The 9,159-nt window shown below is 45.8% G+C and overlaps 1 protein-coding gene across 1 annotated transcript; it reads left to right on the top strand.

Annotated features, from left to right (window-relative positions):
• Positions 1–2,290: 2,290 nt before the first annotated feature.
• On the top strand, positions 2,291–7,906 carry LOC119348279 (calcium-dependent protein kinase 16). Its single transcript, XM_037616505.1, has 7 exons — positions 2,291–3,144; positions 4,742–4,885; positions 4,963–5,115; positions 6,078–6,193; positions 6,301–6,468; positions 7,092–7,322; positions 7,417–7,906. Exons 1-7 carry the CDS (start codon positions 2,457–2,459, stop codon positions 7,564–7,566), a joined length of 1,650 nt encoding a protein of 549 aa, XP_037472402.1. The 5' UTR covers positions 2,291–2,456; the 3' UTR covers positions 7,567–7,906.
• The last annotated feature ends 1,253 nt before the right edge of the window (positions 7,907–9,159 follow it).

Genomic DNA, 9,159 nt, shown 5'->3' with positions numbered 1-9,159 from the left:
GATCCCTTTAGGAGAGGAGTCTGTGTTCGACTCCAACGCCGAGGAGTGTGCGGCCTCCGGGGCGGGGTCCACCCACCCGTCCTTGGAAGGCACGACCTGCTCTGGAACGAAGTCCGGAGCTATAGCAGGCGCGATGTTTCAAATATTGTCCGACTACCGATCTAGGTCATGCACGTCGTGATTGTTCGGCGCTCCTGACACGGGCCCGAATCCGTCGAAGATCAAGTCTCCGCGGACGTCGGTGGTGTAGTTTAGTTTTCCAAACCTGACCTGATGGCCATGGGCGTAGCTATCGATCTGCTCTAGATGGCCAAGCGAGTTGGCCCGCAGTGCGAAGCCGCCGAACATGAAGATCGGTCCGGGGAGAAGAGTCTCACCCAGGACAGCGTGGTTGAAGGTTGGAGAAGCCATCTAGCCTTGCAGCGACGACATAGAGGAACTCTCAATGAAAGCACCAATGTCGGTGTCAAAACCGGCGGATCTCGGATAGGGGTCCCAAACTGTGCGTCTAAGGCTAATGGTAACAGGAGGCTGGGGACACGATGTTTACCCAGGTTCGGGCCCTCTCAATGGAGGTAATACCTACTTCCTGCTTGATTGATCTTGATGATATGAGTATTACAAGAGTTGATCTACCACGAGATCAGAGAGGCTAAACCCTAAAAGCTAGCCTATGGTATGATTGTTGTTGTGTCCTACGGACTAAACCCTTCGGTTTATATAGACACCGGAGGGGGCTAGGGTTACACAGAGTCGGTTACAGAGAAGGAGATCTACATCCGAATCACCAAGCTTGCCTTCCACGACAAGGAGAGTCCCATCCGGACACGGGACGAAATCTTCAATCTTGTATCTTCATAGTCCAACAGTCCGGCCAAAGTATATAGTCCGGCTGTCCGGATACCCCCTTATTCAGGACTCCCTCAGTTACGAAGTCAAAGTTTGAGTAAGCTCACTAATTTTTGGCAATCATAATGCATATGACGACTCCGTTAGAGTGTCAATCTGTGTGTTTACCGCTATATTGGTAGTTATTATGGTGATTAGGCCAATATAGCGAGTTAGTGGTGCTACAACCTTTGATCACAAGAGCCCACAACCTTGTACATGCCTACACACGTATTTCGCAGTCTTGCTACAACACCTCGCTGCCTCCATGGTCACCCTGGCCACACACTGACATTGCGCCGCGACCTATAAAGATGAGAGCTCGGCGCCGCCAATGAGGGAGACTTCTTGTTGCCATTAAGATTGAGCTAGCCACTCGATCCAGAGGAGGAAATCAGTAGGCTTGTACGTTAGGCCGCCGCCACCGTCAAGGTGAGAGGAGGATAAGACAGTGGTACCTCGAGGTCGCTGAATGTGATGGCGGGAAGGAAAGGTAGATCCATGGGAGAAAGGAGGGCCACAACCGACGACAATGATTACGTGCGCTCCATAGGGAGAGAGAGGGCCGAGAACCGGCGAAGCTAAGGGTATATGGATATCTTGTAGTACTCTGTAATCATGATGATAGTGAAACATAGCTTTGATGTTGGATGAAATAAACCATTGGACACATCTTTTATCTTTACATCACAACACTCCTACAACAAATTCATCTTTTACGCGCAGTCTAACCATCTCCTTTGTTTTCTCGTATTTGTATTTGACTATTTGTATTTCTGTTCATTAGTTGCATGTTTTTTTCATTCCCGCGTTCAAGATTTTTCTCCCAAGCGACACAGGGGCCGATTCCACTGTCATTGATAACGGAACAAAAGGTACTAAACCAGCATCCACATTGTAGATTCTGATGACATTCATGATTTAATAACCAAGCATCGCGTTCTTCAAAAATTTCCCCTTTAATTAACGCCCAGTCGCAGATTATATCCCGATTCCTTGTTACACGGGCTGATGCAATCGCGTAACACCGGGTTTTAAGAAAACTTTCTGACAGCATCTTTCACCAGATTACAATTCACTAAACAATGGCCAATCGGGGCCTGGTTTTTATCTCGCCGTCGAAACGAAACCCCGGTCGCGGAATCCGGTCAAACTGCCGACGACCGTGGGCCCCGCCACCCCCGAACTCCCCGCAGAGGCCCCGACCCCGCCCTCGGGTCCACCGTCCAGCGACCCATCGGGCTCACCAAACCATCATCACATGTGGGAATGTTCCCCACCATTGTCCTCCCCACCACCGCCCCCGCGGCTACGCGTCCCCCGCGCCCCGTCCCCCACGGCTCCCCCATACCGTTATACCCGACGACACAGGTCTCGTCCCTCTCTACTACTCCAAAGACTACTACCGCTCTGCCTCTCTAGCTAGCAGTAGCACCCCCTTCTCTGTCCCTCGGCACAGCAGTCAGTTCATCTCTCTCTCCTCCTCCTCGACCCGTCCTCCTCCCCCACCCGCGCGGCGCCCAATGCCGTACGAACCCTAGCGGCCCCACCCCCGATCTCGCGCGGCCATGGGCAACTGCTGCCGCTCCCCGGCGGCCGCGGCGCGGGAGGACGTCTCGTCGTCGCACTTCCCCGCCTCCGCCGGGAAGAAGAAGCCCCACCAGGCGCGCAACGGCGGCGGCGCGGGGGGAGGCGGAGGCGGGGCCGGCGCCGGCGCCGGCGGGGAGAAGAAGCGCCTCTCGGTGCTCGGGGAGGAGGGCCGCGACGTGAGCGGCGGGATCGACGACAAGTACGCGCTGGACCGGGAGCTGGGGCGGGGCGAGTTCGGGGTCACGTACCTGTGCATGGACCGGGGATCCAAGGAGCTGCTCGCCTGCAAGTCCATCTCCAAGCGCAAGCTGCGCACCCCCGTCGACGTGGAGGACGTGCGCCGGGAGGTGGCCATCATGCGCCACCTGCCCCGGAGCGCCAGCATCGTCACGCTGCGGGAGGCCTGCGAGGACGAGGGCGCCGTGCACCTCGTCATGGAGCTCTGCGAGGGCGGGGAGCTCTTCGACCGCATCGTCGCGCGGGGCCACTACACGGAGCGCGCCGCCGCCGCCGTCACGCGCACCATCGTCGAGGTCGTGCAGCTCTGCCACCACCACGGCGTCATCCACCGCGACCTCAAGCCCGAGAACTTCCTCTTCGCCAACAAGAAGGAGAACTCCCCGCTCAAGGCCATCGACTTCGGCCTCTCCATCTTCTTCAAGCCCGGTGAGCCGCCGAGATCCACCGTGATTCGGACGAACTGGTCGCTGCACTTTTGGACGTTTTTTTTTCTTTTTTGTCTAAGCGCGTGATCCGTGGGTTGGTGGCCGTTTCTGGGTGGAATTTTTGGTAGTGCTCGCTACTGTAGCTGAGTGCTATTTTCGTGCTTGCGTAATCTGACTAGAACAAGATTTTGGTGGTTCTCTTTTGGTAGGACTTTTTAGATGTATTCTTTCTTTCGTAGCAAGTTAGTGGTATGTCAGTACTCGGTAGTATGTCTCTTGATATAGTTGGCTCTTGCAGGTTGTGCTGCTAGTCCAGGCATTGGAATCTTAGGTGCTAGGTTCACTTGCTGGTTCATGGGTGACTGCTATTTTTAGGATTTGGGAATCATTAATGGGATCAGACGGCACATAGCTGTTGCCAAAAATAGTGTAATGTCGTTTTGCTTGTAGTCCATGCTCCATACCAAGTCTTGGTATCTGTATGTTGATCCCATGTTGAACCTGAGCTCAATTATTTTGGGAAATACTAAGGCATCTGGTGGCCTATCATCATCTATACGTAGCTGTTAGTTGACTTATCGTTATCTATAAGCAGCTCATTTTGCGGCACCACGGCAGTAGTATTGGTTATTATTTATAAGAAGTCATACTGATCATGAAAAATATGCCACAGTAAACTTTGAAACAGTACTGATAACAGTTTTACACAGTTGTGCCCCTTTATATTGCTTGCTCTCACTCAATAGGCACCATCTGTCCATTTCTGCTCCATATCTCTTACCCTCTTGTTGAAAAAGTAATTAAGTCTTGAACTACTTGAATCATTAATGTGCTGTAAATCTATGCTCGGTTCTATACCATATTTCTCTTGTTGATTTCCTGTTATGGAACATTTCACATCGCACAGCTTGAACCTTATTGAGTTTATTGTTGAATTCCCACCCTTGCTCGTGTGTCACTTGTCCTTCATGCCATCAATACTTACAAGCACCTTGTCTTCGTTGCCATACTGATCTTGCTCACTTGGTTTGTTTGTTTGTTTGTTTCAATCACTAAGAATTGGCTCCAATTGATTTTAATGTATGTATTGAGCCACCAAACAGTTGTAACTTGTGGACTTATATCTTGCCGTTGCCGTAGCTTGATACATTTAACTTGCTTCACAAAAAGAAAGTGGTCTGTCTGTTTCTTGTGGATTTGTTCGCTGTTGATTATAGGCATCCCAAATGTTTTTAGGCAGCACATCTTATTGCCAATCTGGCCTTTGGTATTAATCAACATAGCATCTTTATAGGCTTGAAAACACGTGTCCTTGCAGCAGCGTCCTTGTAGGAAGAACGTACTAATAGATAAGCCATCTGAAAATGTGTGGCGTCCCTTTCCTTATACGACACAGTTGGAATTGTAATGCCTCTTTATGTCAAGAAAACCCTCAAATATCACTTTTTATGTTTGTAATTCGAGTCAACTGGAACTTTGATGATTTACTTTGCTATCTGTCGCACGCCTTTAATTATTCCCTGTGAAATGTCTGTTATGCATATATGTTTAAACATTTTGTACCATACATAATATGATGGCATTATGCGATTGTTTAGGTGAGAAGTTCTCTGAAATTGTGGGAAGTCCCTACTATATGGCTCCTGAAGTGCTGAAGAGAAACTATGGACCTGAAATAGACATTTGGAGTGCTGGCGTTATCTTGTATATATTGTTATGCGGTGTTCCTCCATTTTGGGCTGGTACTTTGCCTTATCTTTGTGAGAACCTTTTATCCTTCAGCTTCGCTCTCGCGCGGTCTTACCATGCTATATTGCAGAGACTGAACAAGGAGTGGCACAAGCTATCCTTCGGGGAAATATAGATTTTAAGAGAGAACCCTGGCCCCATGTTTCTGATAATGCTAAAGATCTAGTTCGGCAGATGCTTCAGCCTGACCCGAAAATCAGGCTAACGGCAAAGCAAGTTCTTGGTAAGATGTACATAGTGGTAGTGCTTTCAAACCGGCACTGTGTTATGTTAGTTTCTATATCCTCAGAGTTCCTGAAACATCAAATTTGCGTAAGTTCCTACTGTTTGGTGCTGCTTTAAACTTCAGCCTGAACCCCCTTTCATGTTCTGTTTTTCAATTGGCAACGTGTAATCTGATAGCTAGAAGATCACTGGACCATTCTGCATTGTTTTGAATAGTTCCCCATTTTTGCACATAAGTATCTACCAACCATATCCTGATGTCATGTTATGTAGTTTATTTTGGCTATGCGGTAAATCTGTTGTCACATTGGATCTAATACTCAGATCAATTTGTAGTAAAAGTTATGCAGGATCCACTTTGAATCCTTGCTCTGGTAGTTGCCTCGCTATATTTTCTGGTAGCATATTTTTGACTTCTGTAAGCTGGATGTAATATACTGAGCAATGCTGAATCCAAAAGTAAACATAAGTAGAAATCTGACGGGTGAGGGTGCCGAGAGTAAAATGATGATTGAGGAAGCAGATTTTAAATGTTGCTGTAAACTTGAGATACACCGTCGATGTCTGGCATGAAACACAGTTCCAAGCACTAGATGGCTATTACATGGAGTGTGTTGAGATTCTCAAAATAAAAGCAATAAAAAGAAGCTTGTCGATTATCCAAGACATGGACAGCATTATATTGATTTTGCACTATACTGAGTTAGTATGTGCCTAATATTTTAGCAAAATAAACAAAGCCATTTCTTCATTTTGCTGCTTCATGTTCTAATATTTAAGCTACATGTGTTCCTTCTTACAATCGCGGGATGCCTATTGAACCGACTATCCAAGTCTCCATACTATCCACCAGTTATCCACACATTTAATCGACTTTATGTTACTGTGCATCTTGTATTTCTTCAGTCTTTTTTGACATAGTTTGATATTCATATATATTCTCGATTTCTGTTGTCACAGAGCATACATGGCTTCAAAATGCCAAGAAAGCTCCAAATGTTCCTCTTGGAGACATTGTGAAGTCAAGGCTGAAGCAGTTTTCAAGGATGAACAGATTCAAAAGAAGAGCTTTAAGGGTTTGCATTTCGTTTTCCCATTAATCGATTTTTCCCCCTTTGATACTGAATATCTCTCTCAAATTTACATTGAAAATATGTTGTACTGACGAAATTTATTTGACTAGGTTATTGCTGACCACTTGTCGGCTGAAGAAGTTGAGGACATAAAGGAGATGTTCAAAGTGATGGATACTGATAATGACGGTATAGTCTCATATGAAGAGTTGAAGAGCGGGATCGCAAAATTTGGTTCTCACCTTGCAGAATCTGAAGTGCAAATGTTAATAGAAGCTGTAAGTATATACAGGGTTTTGCTTGCTTATTAAAATGTTCAGTTAGATTAACTGAGCCTCTATCTTTGGTCACAGTCCAAACTGAATGGCATTATTTCTGCAAAAAATTATGTCTGATACATAGTTCTATTGCTCGATCAACCGGAAATGCAGTAAAATATATTGACATGTTTTTTGTACCAGATGGGTAGAAGTATTGTAATTGTTGGTCCCTTTTTGAATCAGTTTAGTTCTTGGGACCTTGAATAGTAGCATTAAGGGATAAAGGATATAATAAACTTGCACTTTCATTTCCAGTAAGGACATTTCTGTTCTACTCACTTCATATGATGTTTATGACAGATGAGTTCTAGAGCCTCATGGCTAACATTTTTCTGAAGTTTTGATTTATACAGGTTGAACATATAGAACCCAAATGTACCTGCTCATTCTTTATCATTTACCATCATTTTTTGGGGGTCGCTTAAGGTTCATAATAAGAGTATAACACTATTGCATGTGACGTGAGAGTCAACTTGAGAATTAAGTAGTCCAAATGGCTTGACTTGTGTAGGGTCCTCTAGTATTTACGAGAACAAAATGTTGAAGATTTGCATATCTGATCTTTTTTGGTTGGATGTTAGGTGGATACAAATGGTAGAGGAGCACTAGATTATGGTGAATTTTTGGCTGTCTCACTTCATCTACAAAGGATGGCAAATGATGAGCACCTTCGGCGGGCCTTCCTGTTTTTCGATAAGGACGGCGACGGTTTTATCGAGCCTGAGGAGCTTCAGGAGGCCCTGGCGGAGGATGGGGCGGTTGATATTACTGAAGTGGTGAAGGACATATTGCAAGAAGTTGACACCGACAAGGTGGAGGTTCATTTGCACTTGTGCCAAAAGGAAGGTACACCCTTCAGAATGTATCCCTCTCGATACTAAACATCTGCTTTGATTGTTTCTGCAGGATGGCAAAATTAGCTTCGAAGAGTTTGTAGCAATGATGAAAACTGGCACAGACTGGCGAAAGGCTTCGCGGCATTATTCGAGAGGACGTTTCAATAGCCTAAGCATAAGGCTTATCAAGGATGGATCTGTAAAGATGGGAAACGAGTGAAATCGCAGGCTTGTAGCTGGTGCTCTTGTCCCGGTCACGTAAGTCCGGCCGTTGGCCCACTAAGCATAGACCCTCTTCCCTTCTCTGATGATTATTTTGGCGGAAATTTAATTAGATAGGCTCCCCCCCCCTGATTGGCTTACTCGTGTAAGTAGCTTTCCCGGTATCGCTGAGGCGAGGAGCACGCACCGAATGATGCACCAACCGCTCCTGCCTGATGATATCTCCTTTTGCTGTACCTGATGCTAAGTGTTGTACAATATTTTGTTGTTTCCCCCTCAGATACACTTTGTTGGCTTTGATGGAATCGTCTGTACTGTATTGGTGGTTAAGAGCTAGATATGCCTAGTAGGCCACTGACTGTTAGTGCAGCCTTGCTTTCAACTGTACCAAAACGGCATATTGCCGGGGGAAAGGGACAAGAGGAGGGCGCCATGTAGCCGCAACTTTTGTATAGTGCTGCCCTATGTGTGCCGTTCTATTTGCAGTAGGAGTGCACCAGATTGTCTGAGGGTACGCTGTTGTGTTGCTGTCTGATACTGAAAGTTTCGGCTACATGCCAAAACGGGGTCAGGGTAACCTGCAGTTTGTCATCACAGCATAATTTTCAGAGTTTGCCTGGTCTCATGTACTTGCAGCGATCCATTGCTCGTGGGTTTAAACTTTGAACCCCACTGCTCTTATTAGAGCCATTGCTTCCGAAATCATTGGAGATTATGTGGCATTCCTCCCATTTCGCTGACTAATCATGTTGCCTTTACACTTAAGCTTCAGCTACGGACCGCCATCTTCAAGCGGAGAAAAAAATCAAAAGAGAAAGCAGTTTGTTTAGATAACGCATTCAGCTTTATCATTCCAAACTACTCCCTCTGTAAAGAAATATAAGAGCTTTTGGTTCATTAATTTAATAATCTAAACACTTTTATATTTCTTTATGGAGAGAGTAATATTAAAGGCAGGCTGGACCAATGGAGAATGTAAGGTTTTGCGAGCTCAAAAACATTATTCCCCAATCTTTAATCAGTTTGTAGTGGTTTGAGCATACATAATTTGCTAAAGTATAGTGTAGTAGCAGTCGCATGCCTGTAGGCTGTGTGTGAGTTGCTGTAACGTGGTACTTTTCCTGGTAGCGATGGCTTCATGTTATAGGCAGGGGCCGAATCCCTGATAAGGCATACAAACTTGGAGTACAAGGAAAGAAGAGATAGAGATAGATCATGTGGTTGAAAGAAGATAGGCTAGATACTAACAACCTATTCAAACTAACTCTATCTCAAGATACGTGTATTATGTTTACACGTCCTTGTTACAATAATGTGCGCATATACAAGTTTAACAGCCTCCCTTAATCACAACTTGGTCAAGTTGAGATTACGCTTGAACTCCTCGTAGCTTCTTGTAGGTAGTGCCTTGGTGAAACCATCCGCAACTTGATCTCTTGAGTGTATAAACCAAATTTCCAACTGCTTGTTAGCAACTCGTTCTCTGACGAAGTGGAAATCTATCTCAATGTGTTTTGTCCGTGCATGAAAGACTGGATTGGCAGATAAATAAGTAGCACCAAGGTTATCACACCACAAACAAGGAGGCTGA

The sequence above is a fragment of the Triticum dicoccoides genome, chromosome 1B (genome assembly GCF_002162155.2).
Source record: "Triticum dicoccoides isolate Atlit2015 ecotype Zavitan chromosome 1B, WEW_v2.0, whole genome shotgun sequence".
In the NCBI taxonomy this organism is placed as follows: Eukaryota; Viridiplantae; Streptophyta; class Magnoliopsida; order Poales; family Poaceae; genus Triticum; species Triticum dicoccoides.
Note: the sequence above shows the minus strand (reverse complement) of the source record. Positions and strands in the feature narration are given on the sequence as shown.

Coding starts and splice junctions, on each gene's coding strand:
- LOC119348279 (XM_037616505.1), top strand. CDS start 2,457: ATGGGCAACTGCTGCCGCTCCCCGGCGGCCGCGGCGCGGGAGGACGTC. Junction 3,145..4,741: donor CTCCATCTTCTTCAAGCCCG/GTGAGCCGCCGA, acceptor GCGATTGTTTAG/GTGAGAAGTTCTCTGAAATT. Junction 5,116..6,077: donor AACGGCAAAGCAAGTTCTTG/GTAAGATGTACA, acceptor CTGTTGTCACAG/AGCATACATGGCTTCAAAAT.